Source organism: Gouania willdenowi, chromosome 8 (assembly GCF_900634775.1).
Source record: "Gouania willdenowi chromosome 8, fGouWil2.1, whole genome shotgun sequence".
NCBI classification, from domain to species: domain Eukaryota; kingdom Metazoa; phylum Chordata; class Actinopteri; order Blenniiformes; family Gobiesocidae; genus Gouania; species Gouania willdenowi.
The window spans coordinates 24,623,089-24,647,145 of NC_041051.1; the positions used below are offsets into that span (position 1 = coordinate 24,623,089).

General features: G+C 37.6%; 2 protein-coding genes across 5 annotated transcripts in view; one reads left to right on the forward strand and one right to left on the reverse strand.

The window, feature by feature from the left end:
• LOC114468002 (supervillin-like) overlaps positions 1 to 8,313 on the forward strand; it is a 31,113-nt gene extending 22,800 nt beyond the window's left edge. For all 3 annotated transcript variants that reach the window (XM_028454597.1, XM_028454596.1, XM_028454598.1), the window contains 13 exons: positions 115 to 260; positions 340 to 515; positions 1,072 to 1,246; positions 2,059 to 2,305; positions 2,412 to 2,527; positions 3,856 to 3,958; positions 4,040 to 4,244; positions 4,321 to 4,454; positions 5,284 to 5,439; positions 5,519 to 5,662; positions 5,743 to 5,855; positions 6,851 to 6,992; positions 7,902 to 8,313. In XM_028454597.1, coding sequence (XP_028310398.1) covers positions 115 to 260; positions 340 to 515; positions 1,072 to 1,246; positions 2,059 to 2,305; positions 2,412 to 2,527; positions 3,856 to 3,958; positions 4,040 to 4,244; positions 4,321 to 4,454; positions 5,284 to 5,439; positions 5,519 to 5,662; positions 5,743 to 5,855; positions 6,851 to 6,982 — 1,847 coding nt within the window. In that variant the 3' untranslated portion in view covers positions 6,983 to 6,992; positions 7,902 to 8,313. The remainder of the gene's footprint in view (positions 1 to 114; positions 261 to 339; positions 516 to 1,071; positions 1,247 to 2,058; positions 2,306 to 2,411; positions 2,528 to 3,855; positions 3,959 to 4,039; positions 4,245 to 4,320; positions 4,455 to 5,283; positions 5,440 to 5,518; positions 5,663 to 5,742; positions 5,856 to 6,850; positions 6,993 to 7,901) is intronic.
• Positions 8,314 to 8,330: 17 nt separating this feature from the next.
• On the reverse strand, positions 8,331 to 21,886 carry tmem98 (transmembrane protein 98). 2 transcript variants are annotated; one of them, XM_028454600.1, is made up of 7 exons: positions 21,788 to 21,886; positions 15,999 to 16,250; positions 13,495 to 13,626; positions 13,370 to 13,403; positions 12,624 to 12,739; positions 11,805 to 11,864; positions 8,331 to 11,052 (listed from the first exon to the last, which is right to left on the reverse strand). In XM_028454600.1, the coding sequence occupies exons 2-7, from the start codon at positions 16,127 to 16,129 to the stop codon at positions 10,857 to 10,859; spliced, it is 669 nt and encodes a 222-aa protein (XP_028310401.1). In that variant the 5' UTR covers positions 16,130 to 16,250; positions 21,788 to 21,886; the 3' UTR covers positions 8,331 to 10,856. The 2 variants fall into 2 exon arrangements, with proteins under 2 accessions (XP_028310401.1, XP_028310400.1); XM_028454599.1 differs by lacking the exon at positions 21,788 to 21,886 and adding an exon at positions 19,642 to 19,761.
• Between the last annotated feature and the right edge of the window lie 2,171 nt (positions 21,887 to 24,057).

A 24,057-nucleotide genomic window follows, 5' to 3' on the forward strand; every position in this document is an offset into this window, starting at 1 on the left:
GGGAATGCACAGCAAATATTCTGATTGGGGGAAAAAAATCATTAAATTCCTGACATATTTTGAGGCTGTTTCCAATAAGCAATGATTTGGTTTGTGGGATTTTCTTTTTGTCAGGAGCCGGTGCAGTGGAGGAGGATGAGCTGTATGAGCGTGGCGTGGTGGAGTCCAACTGTGTGTACAGGCTGCTGGAGAACAGGCTGGTGCCTCACCAACAGGCCTGGGCCTCCATCCCCAACGTTTCCCTGCTGGACTCCACTGAGGTCGGGATCTGCTGATCTAATGATTGAGTTATTGAATGCCCGACCCCTGCTGGACTGGAGATCCTGTGTGTCTCCCCAGGCCCTGGTGTTTGACTTTGGCAGCGAGGTGTACCTGTGGCTCGGCCAGGATGTTTCTCCGTCGAGGAGGGACGTGGCTCTGCTGCTGACTCAACAAGTTTGGCTGGGTGATTACGACTACAGCAACTGTAGAGTCAACCCTCTGGATTCAACCGGGTGCAGCCCCAGCATCCAGCCGTGAGTCACATGACCACATAGAAGAGAAGCTGCGCTAACTATAGCACAGAGGGACCCCTACCCCCACCAAACAGGCACTCATTGTAAAGCAGCGAGGCAGGTCCTACTGGAATAGGAGCAGTTAAGACACGCCCAGTCTATACTGTGAAATCTCCAAAGAACAATCTATGCTATGCTAGCTAGCTACTTAACACTCAATATACCTTTCTATTCACATCTCTCAGTCCAACCTACTCACCACAGATTGTAGAGTCCACAGGTGATAGTTTTTATTCCTGTGTTGATGCACAGATTGGTTTTCATTTAAAATGCTGACATGAATGTCGATCATGTGACCTTCAGGTCAGACAATCACATTTCTGTGGCCTTCACTGTGATAAAATTGCCTCTCTGTAATTGACACGATAAAAATCATAAGAAATATTGATTCCCACTATTGATGAATATCTTCCATCTTGCATGAATCATTGAGATATTGTGGCGTTGGCTGCTATTGATCTCGTAAATGTGATTACCATTTTTCAGTGTTGATCACATGTTTGGTGTGACTCTGCAGGAGAGGGCGGGGCCGTCCCAGCTGGGCTCTGTTCGGAGTCCTTTCCCAGCACAACGAGACGCAACTTTTTAGGGAGAAGTTTGTGGACTGGACGTGCACGAGAGCGCGGCTGCAGGAAACTGGAAAAGCAAAGGACAAGACTGAGGTTATGAAAGAGCAAAGCAGCACACAACAGGCAAGTCTTAGAAATAGAGTTAATTCAGTTATCATGTGAGAAGTGGAATACAGAGGTTGATTGTCAAGGAACAAGAAAAATTCCTCTTCTTTTAATGACACCAGTAAATACAATTGAAAAGATAGACTGTTTGAGATTATCCTTTGAAAATACATCTGTCATGTAAACATTACTTTCAGTTTTACAGCATCAGCACAAATGCCCTGAATTGTGATTTCATTTATTTATGTATTTCTCTATCATCCCTGCTTTTTATCCATGTTACTGATTTATGGGCTCACAAGAAAACCTCAGGAGATGTCCAGACTTTACAAAGTTTATTTATTTTTATTTTCGGTTTATTTATTAAAGTACCTTGTTGAAACTTGTAAAATGTATCAGTAAGAGAAGAGTTTGAAATTTAAAGCATCTGTTGGTATGATATAAATGTATTTAAGACAAAAATACGAGGAGAATATTAAAAAAACAGGAAGGAAAATGGGTAACACTTTAATTGAAGTTTTATACATAAGGCTGACATTATCTGTCATTGGCTCCAAAGTTGTCATAATTTAGCAAACTTATTCCTGCTATGTTGGCATTTTTTGGGTTAGGTGGATGGAACTAGTGGGCTTAGATAAGGTTAGGGTAATGAACGACACTTAATGAGAGCAGTCATGACACCTTATTCATGCAAATGACAGGTGTCATATCATAATAATGACAGCGTAATGTCAGCCTCATGTATAAAACTTCAAGTAAAGTGTTACCGGAAATTGTCTTTAAGTACTAAATGGTACAGGAGCAGAAATGAGTCTCCTTGTGTCCTTCAGTCGCCGCCCCCAGATGACCTCCGTCCCTGCGATGCCAAAGCTCTGCTGTCGTCTCAGAGTGACGGCTTGGTCCACGCTGTGCTGGCTGGGGTCGACGCCCAAAGGAACGGTGAGCTAACAACGCTAGCATTGGACACGTGGCACGTTCAGGAGTTTGATGACAGTGAGATCCCATTGGAGAGCACCGGGCAGCTTAATGAAGGAGACTCTTACGTCGTCCGTTGGACGCACAGCATCGGAGACGGAGGTTTGTGATCCTCCGTCCTTGGGAATGTCATTTTTATCAAACAGTTGGATGAAAATGTATTTTTCTTGTTAAAAGTTTAATTATGGTGTTATTGTTTCATCTCCAGATGAGCCAAAAGAAAAATCAACCTTCTTTTTGTGGCGGGGCAGACACTCTACTGTCAGTGGACGAGACACTGCTGCTTTTCTGTCCATCGGACTGAACATCTCTGAAGAGTCACAGGTAGGTCTCACTCTCTTCTTAGAAATCAACTTAAAGATTAAAGCTGCTGGACACTAATAATTTTAATCCAATAAAGACACAGTGCAGGCCTCATAGAGCAATAAATCGAGGATCATTTGCTCGAAAAAAAGATGTTAAAAGGTTAAAATTGGCGCTGAAAAGTTTGTTTTGATCTCCACTCTAAACACTCTTATGGACATTGTCAAAAATGTTTCATGCTTTGCATTGTGGGATGTGGAGTCCCATAGAACAGTGTTTCTCAAAGTGTGTGGCACACCCCTGGTGAGGAATGGAGGTTTGACAGGTGAGGCACAACAAAGGAGGACATTTTCAATTTCATGTAAACCCATTCAGTGCCAGCCATTCTCAGAATTTCTGCCCCCTTCAGTGCCAGCCGAGTATTTTTACTGGGCATTTTTACTGATAAGACCCACAGAAAATGTTGTACTTTAACGATCTGAAATCTGACACCAGATTCTGAAAGATTAAAGTCTCTACTTTCAACAGAAAAATAATTTGTTTGTAGCTTGTTTCTTTCTTCCGTAATCAGCAGTTGAATAGAGCAAGTTTTACACAAATTGCCAGTTTCAGAGCAAAAAGCTGAGACAACACGCTTTTTTAAAAAAAAAAAAAAAAATCTCTGGTTTTTTTGCTTTATTGAAAACTATTACATCTGGACATTGGTTTCCTTCTTTGAAAAAAAAAACAACAACACTGAGGCGAGGCTTTTGATGGCAAAATTCTTATTATTTTGCCATCTGGCTCACAGTTGAAACATGATGTTACTTGTTCCCTGTTAGTTCAATAAATGTTAAAATGTGGGGTCGACTTAAAAGCAGCACTGATCACAAAGTCAATGACAGGATGTGCACAGAGGCAGACACACATTCATTATTATGGCCTATGTACAGAATCTAGTTTAGTTAATATAAATAAATACAGTAACTCCTCCCTTTGTTTGAGCTGAAATGTTGTAATATTTAACCAAGTGATATTTATTAATTAAACATGAAAGGGAACAATGTTGAAGGACTGGGTCAGGGTATGTAATACTGGATTATAATAATGGAGCTAATGCCCGTTCCCAGTGGGCAACACCCTAAGACCAGTATATCCCAGACACATTTACTCCCTCATTCAATCAAAACTCAGCCAAGAAGGATTTTTAAATGTGGGATTGTGGCTCCAGGGTTTGATCTTTATTCTGAGAGATAATGTGTTTAATGTGGAGCTGCAAATACGTGATAAAGAATTCATTGAATTTAACACACAAGGTCAAGAATGTGTGTGTGCTTTTCCTCCCATATTCTTTGTGTGTTTTTTTGCAGGTAGCTATTCTTCAAGGAGAGGAACCCTCCTGCTTCCTGCAGCTTTTCCAGGGTGGACTGGTGGTTCATAAAGGAAAACGAGAAGAATCTTCCAGTCATTCAGGTGGAGGAGAAACCTGTTTGATGTTGACTTTTCCTTTTTGTGTTGATTTCCTGTGCTGTGACACTGTAATGTGTCTTTCAGAGTGGCGTCTGTTCTGTGTGCGTGGTGAGCGTCCACAGGAGGCTCTGCTCCTCGAGGCGGAGTGCTGCTGTGCTGCGCTGAGGTCCAGGGGGGCTGTGGTCCTGCTGAACAGCCAGCAGGGGGTGCTGTTTCTTTGGACTGGCTGCAAAGCTCTTCAAAGCACCAGAGAAGTCAGCAGGAGGGCGGTGGAGCGCCTCACTCACATGTACGTCGCATCACTTCAGAGACAATGGAAAGAAAAGGAGGATTTTTACAGTAGACTTTGTGTGTGTGCGTGTTAGGTGTCCATCAGAGCTAGGGCTGACTCACAGCAGCTCTGTGAAGATCCAGGCTGTGGAGGAAGGATCAGAGCCTGCAGACTTCTGGACAGCACTGGGACACATGGACAGAAAAGCCTATGACAGCATGCTGCAAGGTGTGACATCACACACACGCACACCAGGGTTGGGGTCAGTTAATTTTTTTAATTACAATTACATCTTCAATTATCCATGTTCAATTACAACTCAATTATGATGACAATGACTGTAATTATAATTGAAATTGGAAAAAAAAAGCCAATTTTATTTTACCCTTGAAACTAAATTACAATTATGTGCTCAAATGCTAAAGTTAAAATTCTCTTAATCAGAAATACTATGCCTATAATAAATTACCCCATAAACTTAATCTCCTCCTGTGTTAGTATCTCTTATGATAATGGGTTGGTTTTGACTCATGTCTTTAATCAGCTGTAAAATGCACAAAAAATATTAACTATCATCTAATTTTCCATCTCTTGATAATCTTGTTATGCTTCTTCATCCAAGAAAATATTGGTACTAATATTTTTGGCGTGGGCATCTTAGCCTTTTTTCTGTCAGTATTCCCCTAATTTTTATTTATTTTTTAATGATAAAATGATTCGCAAGAGAACTGACAGGTAGTGGGAAAAATAATAAATAATAAATTATAATAATTATTAAGCCATAGACCTGTAACATGGTTCTCCAGATTTGCATATAATGAAATTGTAATTGACAGTTTTTATAGTATATCATTTCCATGCCAATTACAAAGTCATTTATCTGAACTAAATTACAGCAGTAACATATTTTTTCAAGTAAAATTACAATTATAAATGCCTCATAATTGTAATTAATTATCAATTAGACAATAACAATTATAATTCACCCCCAGCTCTGACACACACACACACACACACACAATGCCGTCTCAGCCCTAAAGTGTTGTCCTCTCTTCAGACCCTGGCAGATACACCTTCACTCCTCGCCTCTTCCACCTGTCGGCCTCCTCTGGACGGTTTCAGGCCCAGGAGCTCCACAGCCCAACTCGGCTGCCGGGAGTCGTCATGGCAATGCCTTTCTTTCAGGAGAGTCTCTACTCAGCTCCACAGCCAGGTACTTCCACGCTGAATAAAAGCAACAGGATTCTGCACTGGCCTTCAAGCTAATGTTTGACTTCCTGGTTGGCCTCCAGCCTTGTTCCTGTTGGACAACAGTCTGGAGGTCTACCTGTGGCAGAGAGGTCGGCCTGAGCAGACGAAGGACTCGCCCTCAGCCTGGAGCCTCTGGGACGCTGAGAGAAGGTGTGCCATGCAGACTGCCCTGCAGTACTGCAGAGGTGAGCAGGACGTGTGTGCAGGTGAAGCAGCTGCAGCTCCTCTCCAGGTTTCCAATGTGCTGCTCTGCTTTGTGTGGCAGAGATGAACCCCAGAAGGCCCCCGCTGGCCTACCTCATCTTTGAAGGATCGGAGCCCCTTACCTTCACCAACGTGTTTCCACGCTGGGAGAGGAGCCCAGAACATCACACTCAGGTAAATACGGAAGGAGTACGTATCTCCGGTCTGACCAAAATAAATAAACATTAAGGGTGTAAATGATTCATCCATTAGATCGATTAATATTCCTACGATCCATCTACATCAATCTGTGCTCGGCAAGTTGGCCTACCTGACACACAACGATCTAAAATAGTTTTAAAAGGTAATCAATGTATTGTATTGATACAAGGAAAACATAATGGTTTAAGCACAGTTGTGTTTTCAAAGCACTATTAATATTAAAGACGTTACATCACTCAGCGCACGCCAGCATTCAAACAAAAGGGAGAAGCCAGTGAGCGAGAATTTGATTAATCCACCTTTGGGATTCAGTGTGTGGAGACACTTTGACTTTAACACAGACGGAGATATTCTAAATGAGTCCCTCACTGTATCAGGTTCAACCACTGCTCATTTAATCTGAACAGATCTAGGTTGCACGTCACTTTAGATATTAATGTTGTATTATTTTTATGTTGAAAAAACAAGCAGAAGAGTCACACAAACCTAATATATATTTTTATTGAAAATAAGAACAGAAAAGTTAACATCCTGTTATTTTAACTGAAGTGTTGGACTTTATTCAAATAAAATGTGACTAAATTTGACATTAAATGTTTACTTGTTTTATATCCATAATTCATTTATAGACCATTCCCTTACAAGAAACAGAAATCTATAAAAGCTCACCCGCACTGTCCAGTATCCATGTGTTTAGTTTAGTCACACTGGTTGAATTATGATTTTGGCTAAGAAAGTTATTGAATCCATTTCTTGTTCAAGTTTTATATTAACCAATATATTATATTTATATCATCCTTGAATCAAAACGACAACAATGAATCGTTGCTAAAAGGAATCGTTACACCCCTAATACACATCCTTAAATACAAGCATTACAAATAAAAATAGTAGAAAAAACATCCATCCTCTCACATGTGAAGGACAGCCAGTGAGACAATTGCTTTTCTTGTTTGATGCATTGTTAGGCTGATGAGGGCCGAGTGAAGCTGACCTTGGTGCAGGACGCCCTGGATCAGCTCATGAGGTCTCAGTACAGTGTGGAAGAGCTGCTGGACAAACCTCAGCCTGAGGGGGGGGACCCCGCACACCTGGGGTGACGGCTTCCAGGTAACACGCAGCAGCCGCACTGACATCTTTCCACCACCAAGTGGCACTGTTTACCAGCTGTTTGACAAGACTTTATTCAAACCTAAGCTTAATATTACCAGAATTTGATATATTTATAAGAAATAAAAAAAATACACATCTGAACTTATTTTGTTGCTTTACAATGATTTTTGTTGTTGTTGTAAGTTATTAAGTCACAATACTGATGAACTGGTGAATTGAAACATTAATAAATGAATAAATCCAAACAAAAAAAATGGATGTTACATAAAACATGTGTGATTAAAGGGACAGGAAGTGGTGTAATGAATCTACTGGTGCTCCTCGTTCCTGTGATCAACTTCCATGTGTGTTGACGGCTGCTGTTAGTGGCTTGTGGTATTAAAACGTGCAAAATAAATATTTTTTTCTGCCCTTAAAAGAGCTGTAATAGTTTTTGCAAAATAAATATTTTTTATTTTTATATTTTACTGAAATCAATCCTAGTGTGTGAAAATACTACTTGTCTGGTTTTACATTTTTCTGTATTTCTGCTTTGGTTTTAAGTCAGTAAAACAAAATAACCACACTGTTTATTTATTTTGATTTGTTTTTAAAACGGCACACAAATTCAGATTAGGTCTTTTTCTAACTAATGTGTAAATATTATTTCAATCTTACATCTTAAGACTCTTTTTTCCGTTTTCTCAATTTGTTAATGTTTATTTTGTGCCATTGAATTGTATTCCTGTGAATTCTGTCAGTGAAGTTGTTTAAAAAAAGAAGAAAAAAATAAATAAATAAATATATATATATATATATATAAATGTAAATGAGCTTTAAAAAATGTTTTTTCTTTTCTCTCCATTTCAGTTCATAGACGATTGTCCAATTATTTACTTTCAAATAATTGAAAGTTTTGCATTTCAGATCATTTTGGAGACACAGAGGGAAGAATTTGCTTCTCTTCCAAGCACAAACCATTGGATCTGAAGAAGAGAAAAAGACTGTTTGATTAGAGGGTGAGAACAGAGGGTGACGCTGCAGGAGAGGAAGAGGAAAACCACAAAAGACTGTTTACCACACAATCAAATGAAGAGAAATCACTTTATTTATGTCCAGTTGGTCGGTGTGTAAACTTTATATCAAACATGGGAGTTTTCTGTAGCTCCCAAACAGCTCTGAGAACCAACGATCTAACGTGATGTATTCTGTACAAGTCAGCAGAAGATACAAAATTGGAATAATAATAATAATAATAATAAACGTCAGTAACAAAGAATAAAAGAGTGCTGAGAAAACATACAATGCTAATAAAAAGTCTACAAAGCAGAAAGTGAAAGCTAGCTCCAGTGCTTTTCCTCCTGTTGTGTGATTGTCTCCAAATATTAGGATTGTCACACTGCTGGCTTCATCCGTTCTCTGTGTAACTACCGTACATTTGGTTCCATGTGTGCAGCTGTTGGGGCTCCTCTGGGATTCAGCATTAGGTTTGCATGAGGGAGCAGGTAGACGTGCTCCAATAACACCACAACATCCCTCTGCTCCCGAACCTCCGTTTCACCCCAATCACATCTTTCTGGAACAATGACAACACATCTGTCGCACAAATGAGGAAACTAAACACTAAGGGACACCAATACGATCATCCATTTGAGTTTTAAAATGTCTGCAGTGACTAAAGTTCCACATTGTTTTATTTTAGATCAAAGCCGCAAAAGTTGGACTTTAAACACAGAATCTCAATTTAATGCCACGCTGGTAGTCAATCCTTTGACTAAAGTACTGTAGTTTCAGTTTTTTAACTAAATTACATTAATATTTTATAATTATATTACTGATTGCTGACTATAATATGCAGAAATTGGAGTTCATGCATTTTAAAAGACTATTACCATTGATCAACCTGATATTGGATTGTATTGTTTATACAGACATATTTGATTAAGATCACACGAGTTCTGATTGGATTTGCCCCATGTAACGAAATTGTAGTTGTTTTTATTAAAAAGAATGAAAAAATACTTTGATCACTTGAAATAACTAGAATGAACATTTGTAGCCTACAGAATTAACACTGCAGACACGAGGTTAGAGATGCTGCTTCTTAACAGGTTTTCTTCACATTTAAACCCACAACCTAAAAACATGGATGTTGGATTAAAGCACAACTTTCCACTTTAATTTATCATGATGGTTCACATACAAACTGACCTATGCTCAACTTTATTTGGCGTAAAATCAAGGCTGCAGCTGTTGAATTGTTCAGTATTTGAAAGAATTGGGCAGTTAAAAATAATCGTCAATGAGCTGATGTGCGTCTACAAGTCGTGCTTTTATTTTGGGGAGTGGTTTAATATACCAGCAGGTGGGAGTGTTGACTAAGTTTGATCTAATTTATCACTTTGATAAGTTATGAACTTGAGTTTTTGTAGAGGATTTGAAACATCTGCTTTAAAGCCGTCCTGCATTGGACTGGAGACTGTTCCAGGGTGTACCCTAGTTTGCTCCTTATACGTGTGTTGCTCAAAAGCCACTCTAGAGAAAATGGCAACAGTAAAGCTACAAGCTATCATTCTTTGTTTGTTAAATCTAGTGCTTGGCTTTACAATGTAAGTATTTATTCCCTGATGATGCAGCTTTTGAGCTCAACATCTGCTTCACACTAAACAAAGATCTGAAGTGTGTTTGCTTCCGTGCCCACAGATTGTAAATAAGCTCAGGGGACTCTTCCACTGGTCCACTGAGTTGGAACCCTGTGGGTGTTATTTTCACCCACAATGGATTAACTGACTAAGCCTCCATGTGACTGCAGCATTGGTGGGTCTGGGTTTATGTTCACTGAGGGGAGACGGGACCATCTGGGAGAGTCATTTCACCTCCAAACTAAATGTTTGTAGAATATTCTCCTAAAGCACCACAAGTGACATTACATTTACATACACTATTAAAATGAAGTTATCAATATGTTTTCAAAAGAAAGGCATTTTTTTTTTTTATATATAAAATGTGTCAAAAATAAGGGGCAGAATACATGACTTGTACTTCCTGGTCCACAGGTGAAGGTTTCAATTGAAATTAGAAATTCTGACTTTAAAACAATTTTATTGTGATTATTAAATAATGTTAAAACTAAAAAGACTTGAAATCAAACGGCTGCTTTAAAGACCTAAAACAAAATATTTTAACTAATACAGAGTGGAGCATAACCATTTACTTTTAAATACTATTAATAATTGTGAAATAATGAATGGAGATACTTTGCATAGTTTTAAGTGTTTAAATATGTTGAAAGAGTAACTAAACCTCAAAACCCATTTTTTTCTGCTGAAAACAAATGTATTTGGTATAAAGTTGTGTTGTTGGTTGATTACCTGTTCAACTCTTGACATTTGAGTGAAAGTGTTTAAATTTGGCATGTTTTGTTGTTAAAATGTGTGAGTGAAACTCGGCTATTACAATCGAATGTTGCTATTGGCTGAGAATGGAGGTTTATGACATTCTGGTAGCCTCTTATGTCACTCACCAACACTGTTGGCCCCGCCCCTCCTATACAGCCGTTTACTGACCGGGGGCTGCTCCAGAAGCCCCGCCCATAATCAAGCCATTTTTAAAATTTTATTTCTAGCTTATTTGTACATCCGTGAAAACCTCAGGGTTAGTTTGACTTCAAACTGAGGCTAATGTACCAGGAGCTAATAACAAATATGTGGAAACTGCAGTTTGATTTTTTTGGGAAAACTGTTTTGAAAAGCAAGGAAAAATAAAAGCTTTGCATAGAGTTGTTTTGGCTAACTGGTACCACACCAGTTCACCCAGTCAGCCCTGGTCACACGTGGCGTCGCTACATGTTTACGTCCACACTCTGCCTCTGCTTCCCGGCTTTCAGATGGACTGCTCTCTCTGAGCTCCAGGAAAGCTCCGCTCTGGCTCCGATGCTAACGCTGCCTCGCGCAAAACCACCATGTGATCCTCGGCCGCGTGCAGCGACTGGTCGATCCAGTCCATGCTGCCGGACATGTGACAGGCGTTACGTGTGACCAGCACCAGGTGACTGACTGACAGCAGGAGAGCCGTAGCTCTGTGGAAAAAACAAAACACAACAAACTCATTTAAACCCTCATGAGCCCCACTTCCTAAACACTGACATTTGGGTGAATGTCTTTAGTTTGCCAATCATGATTGTTGCTAGCTCTAGCGAGATGCGTTTTGTCTTTTTTTTTTTTTTAATAGTACGTTAAGTTGAGGTTGTGTTTATTCAGACATGGTTTCAGGAAATTTTTATCTCCTGACATGTGTTGACTGTCAACTGCCAGTCTTCGTCAGAGTAGTTTTGCTGATCGCCTTTGATAGTTCCTTTGAAGTTTCACTTGACTTCCATGTAATAGTTCCAGCATTATGTTAAAAAAAGTCCTGAAAAACCTCGTTTGAATAAACAAAACCTCAACTTAACATACCATTCAAAAAGACGACAAAATGAATCTCACTAGAACTATTACTTGGAAGTCAAGTGAAATTTCAAAGTAACCATCAAAGGCGATCAGCAGAACAAAGACTGGCAGTTGACAGTCGAAACATGCCAGGAGATAAAAAAAAAAACTTCCTGAAAAACCTTGTCCGAATAGACTAAACCTCAACTTAACACGATTGTTGCTGCTCAGCTGGAACAAATCAACCCATCAACGTTGACGTGTTGGGATTTTCAAGCTATTCTTTTCTCTGAAGTTTCCGACAATGTATTACAGAAAAGAAATGTCCGCCTCCAGACATCAAACCAATCAATACAGCTCAATCAGGAATTTTCGAAATATAACTGTAAACAGATGAGCTCACCTAGCGTCCAAGAGGATTGGATCCAAAGGAGGATACATGGACCGAACCACGTCATCAACCCTGTGAGAAGAAAACGTTAGCTGCTAATCAGTGAACTGCATGTGGCTGTGTTCGAAATGTCACACTCCATACTTTACACTACAAACTCAATAAGTATATACTGTCTACTATATACATACTATAAGCATGATTAGGATGATGACCATTCCCACTGAAGAATACTTCCAAGTTTCTCCAGATGCATGTCAAACCTACAGCGTTAAAAACCTGAAGCACACTCAGGCTAAATATCTCCGTTAATTCTCCACCTTTGAAATTTCTTAAAGCATTTTAAGTGAGAAAGTGACCAAGTAGAATATCAACTAGTGCTCATTTGATCCATAAAAGCCGCGGAAAACACATTTCATGCCGACATTTCAGAGATTTTCAGAGACCTGCCATTGTGCTGCTCACTAAACTTCTGGTTACCTTCAAAACAAAAGCCCTATTTACAAAAGGGTTAAAAACTAATGGAAGACAAGAAGAGATGCTTTTTGTTTTAAAAAGGAAACGTTTGATTTTTAGCTTGAAGCTGGTCCCAGGACGATTTTTCATTCCGCTCGCAATGCATCATGGGGCGATTGAGTATGACTAGTGTGCCTATCGTGCACACTTAAAAAAATGTCCCGATACAGTATACATCTGGGTATTTCTCGCGTACTCAATCTTTTGATAATATATAACGTGAACGCACTATATACTCATTTTGACGTCAGACTTAGGATGGATAGTATGCGACCATGCCATTTCAAACACAGCACCTCCTGTGCTCCACGTTACCTTGGGCTGATGCGTTTCGCCACAGTGATGATGTCATTGAGGCTGGCCGGTGCCTTGACCTTTGCTCCTGAGCCCATCGTCAGGGCAACCAACTTTTCAGTCAAAGTGTGACAGATCTACACATGAAAACGCAGATTAAACAACATTTTACATCGTGCACACGCGATAAAAATCGTCATCCATCAGAGACAATAACTATACCTTTAATATCAAAGATGTATTATTATGGAACTCTGTATTTTGTTAAATATACAAAATATATATATATATATATTTAAATAGTATTACATAGATAATTTGGTTAAATGTAGAAAAAATATAGAAATAGATATAGATTTCTAACCTTCATTTTTATTCATGCTTCATCACTAGTGGATGAGCCTTGGATAATTTTTGCCCTGATGCCAATAATGGGATTAAATGTTTTAACGTTAACTAACACCAATTAGGAGTATAAAGTGCTGATCATTTTTGGTAAAGAGTAAAACAAACTTCTACTGTTTACTTCCTGTGTTGTCTAACAGCAGCTCAAAGTGCAGCAGTGGATCTGAATCAAATAGTTTTTTTGTTTTCAGTTAAGTGAGCACCTCAGGGTGGATTTATACAGCATCATCAACATTTAAAGCTGCTGCTTCTTCTTTTCTTTTTAGGAAACAAAACTGAAATGTCCTTGTAATTACATCCCTGCAGTGAGTCATTAAAAAATAAATCAGCAGATGAAGGCAGGGAGAACATGCTCTGTTTACCTTCAGGATGGATATGCAGTGAGAGACCAAACCTCTGTTAGAAAAACAAAATCAAAGACAAATCTCAACAGAAGCACAAAGTAAAGGCAATTTGAACGAGTATGAAAGTCAGCTGTAAGACGTACGAAGCGTCTTCTATCCAGTCCTCGTTCTCCAGGATGGCCTCGATGTGCGGGTTGGTGATGACGACGTCGTCCAGCTCCAGCTCAGACGGTTCGCTCTGGGTCTCCATGGCTCCGATCAGGTCCAACGTGGCTCTGTCCATCAACAAAGCAAGACTTTCAAACACAAAGTGCTTTAAGGTAAAAACTAAGACCCTCTCACCACACCTACAGCCTGCTCACACAGATATATTTAAGCCCACAACACAATAAATAAATCAATCATTTAAAAAATGAAGATCGCACGTGACAAACTCAAGGTCCAGGGGCCAAATCTGGCCCTTCAGAACATCTGATTCGGCCTTGAGAAGAAAAGGAAAGTGATTGCTGTTGAAAGAACTACATTTTTCAGAAATCCTGCAATTTATCTTAAATGATTCAACAATATCTCCCCAAATTAAATACAAATTGGTCAAAAAAAGTATCTGTGACTTATTGCTTAGATAACGCAAAATGTAAATGTCACCTGCAGCTTCACTAATGAACTAATCCAGTCACATGTGAGCAAGACAGCAGCTGTTAGCGTTTAAAGGCAGATTTCAGACTGCTGTCAAAAATTCAGTTACTAACACATAAATATGTACACATATTGCATCTCGACAGCATTGAGAAGTTGGTCATTAGTTTTCAACAATGATTTATTGGCTCCATAAGTGAAAAAAATGATGATTAAAAATTACATTTTTGCATATCCTCGACCATGACCCCAAAACTTTGTCAGTTTTTTAAATGAACATTAAACGTGAATTTAGCAAGAAAGTCTATGGTCAAAACAAGGTTTACAGTTAAACATTTTGATGCACTGTAGGTGTCATTTTTTTTATAAATCATAAATGCTTTGTGTAGCACAGTCTGAAGATGAGATGTAGAAGGTTTGGTGTCGGTTGATCAGAAATTTTGGGTTTAATACATTTTTACAAGAAACAGAGTGATGGACATCATAATTTACATTAAGTTTAAAGTGCAAATCTGAAGCACATTCAGTTTATTTGATAACAATTTCCAAAATGTTGAAATGTAGGCTTACTGTAGCACCACCTTTAGGACGATTGGCCTGTTTTTACAGCTGAGGTCATCTGGATTTATGGGACTGGAACTTTGTGCAAAAAGTAGGATTTACCAATAATGGGCCCAGATAATAATAATAAACGGTTTGATAAGATATAAAACTGTAAAAGTAATAATACAACATAATACTATATACAGTATATTAGGATAAATAAGTTGACTTAAAATGGTAAAAGAACAAGGAGATAAAGGCGTCAAGACTAAGAGGGAGTGAAGTGTGGGAATGTTTGGAATGCACACAGAATCACAGAGAACATGGAAAAGCTCCACCTGATTATGTTACGTGAACAAGTCTTTATAAAAAATAAAGCTCTAACACTAGACCTGGGACTTCAGATAAACACTTTTACTTTTACAAAGCACTCAAAAACCTGAAAGCAGAGAGTCATATCACTTTAATATTTGTTAAGGAACATAATCATTACCTTTCCAAAGTCCAATGATTTTATTTTCTCATTTCTAAAACTTTTTATGTATCCGATAGTAAAAAGTTCAAACTGAAATGTGTTTCATGATATTTAAAAATATTTAAAATGTTCCCCTTCACAGATATTTCTTGTGTTTCAGGCTTTATGAGTTAAAGATGTGTGTGATATTATTATGTTCTTCATTATTTCAGCATACGTTATCAGCTGCATCATGATGACACGTTCATTAGTATCAGGTAATTGACTGCTGTGTTGGGGTCAATTATAATCGTAATTGATCATTAATTACAATTATGATGTATTTATAACTGTAGTTGTAATTTAAAAAAACAATGTGTTGCTGTTGTAATTGTAATTGAGTTCATATTGTTGACTTTGTCATTTTAATTAGCATGAAAATTCTATAAAAACTATCAATAACAATTTAATCCAACACAAAGCTAGAAAACCATGTTACAGGCGTACACATACGTAGTTAACAATTAATAAAATATGTTCCATATCAACTTTTCCCACTTCTCAATTCTCGATTATTTTGCCATTTAAAAAAATTGAAATTAAATCAAAGGGGATACTGTACGCACATAAAAATCCCTCAGACACCCACACCAAAAATATTAATACCAATATTTTCATGGAAAAAGAAGCCAAACAAGGTAACAAAGAGATGAAAAACAAATTTGATGATTGGTAATATTTATATACTGTATTTATATATGGGTGTATTTTACAGCTGATTTAAGACGGGGGTCAAAACTGTCCCGTTATCATAAGAGATGCTAACAGAAAGCTAACACAAGAGGAAGGATATGTTTCCTGGGGTTAATTGATAATTGTAATACTAATTGTAACTGGAAAAAATGCCAGTCGCCGTAATCGTAATTGAGTTGTAATTGAACATGGATAATTTAAGGTGTAATTGTAATTGAAACATGTAATTGATCCGTAGTGGATTCCCACTGATTGACTGACTTGGAGTTGAAGTGGTGCAGCAGGTCTGGAGGACGGCAGTAGCGATGTCTGCACACCATCACCAGGGCCAGGAAGGAAGCCAGGAAGATAGTGGCCAACACCCCAATGGCCACGATCACCACCGTCTCCATGGCGACTGCGACTTCCAGGGCGGCTGCAGGTGGCGGTTTGTCAACAAGGGACGACAAAAATAAAAAAAACTGCAATCAGGCCCGACGGATTGTCCCGGTCCAATTAGAGAGGAGAACTCATCTGTAGAAACACAGAAGAGACAATCAACCACAATATTAAAACTACCCCATACCAAGTCACAGTAGGGCCAAAACTCATATCTCCATAATTTTTCTCAAAATGGCATTATCAGAATCAGAATCAGAAATGTTTTTAATGGCCATGTACAGTTTTAAGGACATTACAAGGAATTTGTCTTGGTAGTTGGTGCACAAAAACAAACAACAAAAAAAGAACAACCCAGCAACAATAATAATAATAATAATAATAATAATGATAAATATAAAGGATGAGGGATAAATAAAGGATAGATAGAGAATAAAGGATAAATAGGATAAATATAAATATATATATATATACAGTGCAGCAGATAATGTCATCATGGAGGTGGTGATCGGGTGGGGGGGGTTCAGTGGGTGACTGGGGGTGTGTTCATGTGGATGGTGGCAGAGGGAAAGAAGCTGTTTTTGTGTCTGGAGGTTCTGGTCCTGATGGACCGAAACCTGTGTGGGTGATTCCCCGCTTAGCGTTAATGAAAGGCTTCACAATTAATGCTTTGGTTCGATATCACACATTCCCATTTGATTTTTAATGTCTAATGGTTAACTGTTAAAAACTACAAACTTCACTTCCCCTCCGCTCCACATGGTGGCACAATTGCAGTGAGCAGCCAGTGCTATTCCTTCTTCCTTGGGTCATCCAATCATTGATTCCACTATAAATACAGCCCTGAGTGGGCGGGACTTCCTCTTTACCTGCAGCTGGAATTGTTTGGTGGTGTTTGCCATGTGTCTTTTGAAATGCTTCATTGTAAGTCAAGTTTATTTATTAGTGAGTATTATATCTTGCGTTAAAGGCAGGGTATGTAATTTCCTCCAGATACACTTTTTAAGTTTTTGGTTGAAAATGTCTTTATGTTGAAAAAGAAACAAAGGAAATCCATCATCTGTAGCAGCTGTAAACCTGTAAAGACTTTGACCAATGAAAAAAGATGGTTTGTTTTTTATTAACCAATCACGTCTCCCTGGTTGTTCTCGACCCCTTGCGTGCACGAGCCCACGCTCAAAGCGTGTAACCAGTGACCGAGATAAAATGGAGTTTTTACTCTCGTCTTAGTTTCTACACAATACAAGCAATTCCTTTATGTCCGCTTTTGGAGCACCGGCACTCGTGCATGTGAGTGAGGGGCGTGGCTTTGGAAATGGCACGGACTGGGTAAAAGCGGAGCACTCTGAGGATGCTACTTTCAAAATCATGTTAGTTTTCGAAAATGACCTACCCTGCCTTTAAGTCGTTTGCAAAGAAGTTTTGATCTGGTTGAATTTAACTTTAATAAACATTATTTGAATGATGTACATTTAACTTATAACATCCATTATGATTACAATTCTACATTTGTGTTAACTTTATTGTACATCAGCACTCATCATCAGCACTCAACCATTTCTTACCAAACTCATGTCAAAGAAAATAAACCAAACCATTTTTCCTATGTGGTCTGTGTGGCTCCAGTTGAGCCTTAAATCCCCATCAGTAACCGTCCTGAACATCTGAGGCAAATAAAATGTAAAATTTATGACTGTAGTTGACTATAATAACCATATTTACTATGTTTGGTAAGATTCCACGCAGTTTAATAGTCAGTAAAATCATCTAAACAAAGAAAAAAAAAAAGGAAAATTGTAAAGTGACACAAACTTTAAGTGGAAATGTTAAACCCTGAAATGGAGTTTAGGAAATTTAAAAATGGAAAACAAAGGTCTGGTTCCTTTATATTGAGTACAGTATTTGGTTGGCCTCATAGCATTAATTTAAGATGCTTCTTTAATCGTTTGTTTTGATCCTGAAAAATCTCAACATGTTTGGTGAATTAAGATCAAAAGATTTGGTCCAATCAGCATTATTTATTCCTGCTGAAGGAGATCCCATAGGAGTGATATTAGCGTTTCTTATTCTTTTTATTTAAGTAGGGACGGTACATATCAATGAACATTCCAAAAAATGTAAATATGTCAGATTATAGCCATAGGCTAATTTCCATCTGTTGTCCCTAGACAGGCTGATGTCACACCTAACAATAAAGATAAAGCGGAAGAAGGAATTTTTCAAAATAAAACACAGATGCATATAATTTTAAACTTTATTATTTCCTTTGCAGTGCTGTACCAAATGGTCCATGGACCAGCGCTGGTCCGCGGCCCAGTGGTTGGGGACCACTGGCCTAAAGCGTGGCACATGATGAAATCTCACTCTCATGGACGTCTTTTAGTTTGTCAAGCCGGAGAATATTAGGTACGTCATAAACTCCAGTGCTATATTGTTATTATCCTCTTTTATTCTGGTATTTATTTGTCCATTTGTGAAGGACTTGGAATGTATTTATTTTTCACTCAATGACTATCATCGTATCAATAAGTGGTTCTCAAAGTTTTTTTTAGCTCTAGTACCCCCTTTCTCTAACTTTTGAATCCAAGTACCCCATTTGTCCGACTAATACATTTTGCTCAGAATACTATGAAAAAACCACTATAAAGCATAATAATGGGTGATAAGACTTTTTAAAGGATATAACTTGGTAAATAAGTGGAATAAAACAGTATTTAGTGCCTCCTGTATTTATTTCTATAGATTTTATTTCTATAATGTTCTAGTTCAGATCATTTCTATCATCATTTTGTGTATTTTGTTGTTGTCTGTTCTATTTATTAGTCAGTATATTCTCTTATTTTGTGTGTTTTTGTTGTCTTTTTTTGTGTATTGGCATTATTTTAATTATTCTCTCTCCGTGTGTGTTTTTGGTGTTATGTTGTTTTGTACATTTGTTATTTTTGTAGTAATCTTGTGTATTTTTCTGTCCTTTAGTGTGTTTTGGTGTCATTTTGTGAGTTGCTGGTAATGATTAGAATGATTCTCATTTTTCACGAAAAACAAACACAAAACCTCATATTTTTTAATGCTTTCATTTGTAATTTTCTACACTTTCTCTCTCAAGTACCCCCTGCAGTGCCGTCGTGTACCCCTAGGGTTACACATACCCTCATTTGAGAAACGATGCTATAAAAGTTGACACTTTATATTCAGGTCAGTGTTTTAATGCTACAAATGTTCATTTCATTGAAGCTTGACGGACCTTTGAACCCGAGCGTGTATTATGTGGCGTACGCGCAAATAAAACTGATCATTATCTAACAACATGAAGCTCATACAACCCCATCGTGCACTAAACTCTTTAGCATTGATAGCAATTCAAACCATAGACGGACAACAATAAAACCACAACCAACCACAAAGGAACCAGTTTGAGTAATTATGAGGAAAACATGAGTTCCAGCTTCTTTTGGTTGTCCATTTTTGACAATATACAGATATTTAAAGACTCAGGCTAAAGCCACAAAAAGAACTCTTCACTTACCATGTGATGTTTTTCATTCACAAAGACTTTCAGACTATCTACACTTCTATTCCCTCTGCTTTCACTCAAAGTATAAAACCGTGCTGCCTTCTGCTCAGCCCAGACCCAGTTACACATTAACTTCCATTATGTGTGTTTCTATGGAGAGCAGCTTCTCCCAATGACACGCTGTAATAAAATTAACAATCACTATTTTACCCAGAAAGGCTAAAACCTTTAACATTACAACACGCCACTTGCATTTTTCCCTGGATGAGTGTGTGAAATTCTGTCATGGAATGCTGTAATTCTTTAATCAGATTAATTTGTGTAACACACAGTGTCATACGGGGCTTTCGCTTCCCTCTGACTAGTTTTCAGTGAGAGATGATGTGAAAATGTTTAGACTGATTTAATGCCTCACTTCTGACAAAACGACAAGGACATAATGTATACAGACGGAGGTGAACTGGGCCAAAATTTTTCCCTGGCATTTTGTGTCCAGACCAGCCCACTACATCATCAGCGACGCCATGTAGAAGCCGTTAAGTTGCTCCACTAGGGGTTGTTGGGAAAAGCGATTCTAATATAACTTTTTAACCCCCTGTGTCTTTTGGCCTTTTTGCAATTTTTTGTCCTATTTTTTGCCCCTTTTCAAAAAGTTATAACACATTTTTCAGATTTTAGCTGCCTTTTGCCCATAAATACCATTTCTTGTAAATTTTTTTGACACTTATCCAATTTTTGTCCTTTCAAAAACACATTTTTTGGCCACTTTTCATCCAAATAAGCTCAATAAATACCACTTGTTTCCTTTTAGCATACATTTTCTCTTTTTATGCTGCATTTTTACCCTTGTTCATTGTTTGCCACATTTTGCCCATCTAAGCTATGTTTTTCCATTACATACCACATGGTTCCTCTTTATTTGCCAATTTTTTGGGCCACTCTTGACTGCTTTTGGCCCATTTTAGTCACTTTACACCCTTTTCTTGTCACGTTTTTGCCACTTCTGAACCCTTTTTGAAGAAAAAAAAAACAAAAAACGTAGCAAACCGGCCCACTGGGACGATGCCTCAAAAATCAATATATCAAAGATCATTTACTCGAAAAAGAATGACATAAAACAGTGAAATTTCCATTGAAAATTGGTTTTGATCTCCACTGTAAAAGTTTCTTGCATTGCATTGTGGGATGTGGAGTCCTGTAGACGAACGAATAGAAGTGTTTTTCCTTCATTCTTACTGTAATCTCTTGTTTGCCCCAATAACTATGCAAAAGTCAGCAGCAGGATGAGATGCGCTAGACCTTGATAACACTGGGACAGGCTTATATACATCACCATGGTAACAAATGCTAGTCCAATTTGATGAAACACAATCTGCACAAATACTTAAATAATAAAGAAAAATCATGAAATAGTTGTTAAAAAATATATGAAAAAAAATTAAAATCACAAGACACTAAAAATATGGAATAATAGAATTATATGAAAAATAAAATAAAAACAATCTGAGGGAAGGTCTTTACATGGGGCACATGAGTAATTTTTCAAAGTAACGGATTACAAGTACTCACGTTACTGTAATTGAGTTGCTTTGGGTACTTGTACTTTTTGAGTATATTTCTAAATTAGTTATTTTAAAACTTATTTAAGTACAAATAAAATCACTGAAGTAATTCATTAAATCCAACTGTAACGGAGTAAATTATTAATTTATTTTTTTCTTTTAAACTGATCAACGGACATTGTTGTCTCGTCATTAATTTTTTATAGTCTCACAATCAAATGCACCGACCAACCAGATTAAATGTAATACACGGCGCAACAAAAAAAATAAAATAAAAATTATTACCAAAAATAAAGGTGGGGGGTGAAAGTAACTAACTTTTACTTTGAGTACTATTTAGTGAAGCTACTTTTTACTTGAACTTAAGTATTTTATGTATGACTTAATTGTACTGATATATCAGTACTCTTTACATCCCTGGTTTAAGGTATACTAAAACACTTTCTGATACATTTCCGAGTGACAGACACCATTAACTTTTCCATTCTTTAAGTTTGTTTCACAACACGCTGAGCATAAAAAACACCTTTAAACTAAACAACTACATTATCCTAACATGCATAAGCCATAAAAAGTGAATGCTGAGAGCAGCTTACCGTTACATTGTGTCCTACAGAATGTTAAAGCTCTAAACTTTCTGCTCCTTCATGCAGCGGGAGCGCGGAGACGGCGCCGACGTCTCCAGACCTGCGTCGTGAACGCGCACTGAAGCTGCGCGTTAGGAGAGCGCGTGGCGGGGCCGCGCGTGGCCTGTAGATCAGTGAATAGACGGACCGACCTTAGAGCGCCCCCTGTAGGCCACTAAACCTGGGGTCATTGACCTTCTACTGGTCAGTTTTAGTTATTTAATAAACGAAAATGCCAAGTTAAGGCGACTTTAGGGCAATATTTAAATGATTAAAAAGTGCAATATGAAGCTATGATAGAAACATTCAATACAGTTTAAAATCAACAATAAACAATAAAAAAACATTAAATCAACAATAAATTTTTTTTAAAAAAAAACAAACATTGGTAACACTTTACTTGAAGTTTTATATATAAGGCTAGCGCCGGGTGAAAAATCTGATTTGTTTTTAAAGAAAAGAGAATTTTTTTATTTATTTTTTATTTATTTGTTTGTTTCAATACGTTTAAAAATGACTGAAATACTGTCAAAAGTGCAACTTTATTGCTGTGAATGTTCTCAAGAGTTAAAATGCATAAAACAATCCCACAATAAAAAATAAATGAGGCTCTATCATTCAACAATTTCAAGCTTTAACCCAGGTTTAAGCAAAAGTGCAACAGCAACATCAAAGTAGCGTAAATTACTACGTGTTTTATAACATTACAATAATAAAAAAAACTTCCCTTAGCATCTCAGCATAGTGTGAATAAAAAATTAAACATGCCTGTGGCTCACATAGCCTGCACAAAGGGTAAACAAAGAGGGGAATGGCTCACATTGTGCTACGGTAACCCACAAGGACGGAACGCAAAAGAGTCCGACAAAAACTGCGGTGGTGGGAAAAATACACAAGTATATATATATATATATATATATATATATATATATATATTTTAGAAACTCGTATTTGCGAAATAAAAATCTTTTTTTTTCTTCAAATTCATTAAATCAATTTTAATGCCCAGTCCTGTATAAGGCTGTCAATAGCATGAATAAGGCGTCATGAAGGCTGTCATTAAGTGTTTTTTTACTAAATTATGACACCTTTGGAGCTATGTTGGCATTTTTCAGATTAGGTGGAGGGATCTAGTGGGGTTAGGTAGGTTTTAGGGGTTTAGGTAGGGATGTCAGACTTCTTTTAGTTCAAGGGCCAAATAAAGACCAGTTTCATCTCAAGTGAGCTGCTGCTTTTGTGTGGAGAAAAAAAAAGATGTTTTTAACATGTATTGTGACCTAGTTTTCAATATCGGTTCAGTTCACTTTATTTTGTTTCCAATTTTTGTGTAATTTATAGGAATTGTTTGTAAGAAATTGCAAGATTTGGGGAAACATTGGGAGTTCTTTCAACAATTTGTTTTTTTTTTTTTTTTATCACATGAAAGTAATTTTTATTTCCAAAGGAAAAATGTTGCAGTTTAATGAAATTGATGAAATTTTGATATCTATAGATAAGTTATTTGGTTATTTACACAATAAGTCATGTTTTTTGTCATTTTTACTTTCTTCTGTGGGCCTAGTTATGCTGTAAACGACCATGTTTGGCCCCCTGGGCCTTGAGTTGGACACATGTGGGTTAAAGTAACTAATGACACATAATGACAGCCTTTATGACACCTAATTCACGCTAATGACAGATGTCATGTCATAGTAATGTCAGCCTATGTATGAAACTTCAAGTTTAACTGGTTATTTAACAAATGAAAATACCAAGGTAAGGCAACTTTATTTCATTTAATACGAAAGGCAGTATTTAATGTGTTGCATGATTTAAAAAGTGCAACAGAAACATTAAATGGAAATAAAAAAAAAATGAAACAGACAAACGTTCAACACAATTGTTCCACTTCTTTGCAGCATAACAACTAAAAGCAGCATCACCATGTTTGCTGTGAGCTCTGTGCTCCACTATCTGACCTGTGTCCATGGATCTGAGACCTGCTGGGTTCATACATGACGAACATCTGACAGAATGCACAAAATCAAAGTTTAGAACTGAACAGCAGATGGCAGCAAAACGCCATCATTGCACTCAGCTTTCCTCACCTACAGCAGGCTATTGTATTTTCTTTATTTTAACACTTCATACAAAAAAAAGTGGAAAAAAATACTCAAACCAAATGAAAAGGACTGCTCCACTAAAGCACTATTCTGTTAGCTTTACTAGTAGGAATGAGAGTTGATTTAGAAGCTGAAGAT

What these genes read in the sequence shown, in the direction of transcription:
- tmem98 (XM_028454600.1), bottom strand. Translation starts at nt 16,129, where the DNA reads ATGGAGACGGTGGTGATCGTGGCCATTGGGGTGTTGGCCACTATCTTC. An exon ending in GACTGGATAGAAGACGCTTC is followed by an intron (nt 13,404 to 13,494) that starts GTACGTCTTACA and finishes TTTTTCTAACAG; the next exon opens with AGGTTTGGTCTCTCACTGCA. An exon ending in ACTGCATATCCATCCTGAAG is followed by an intron (nt 12,740 to 13,369) that starts GTAAACAGAGCA and finishes TTTCATGTGTAG; the next exon opens with ATCTGTCACACTTTGACTGA.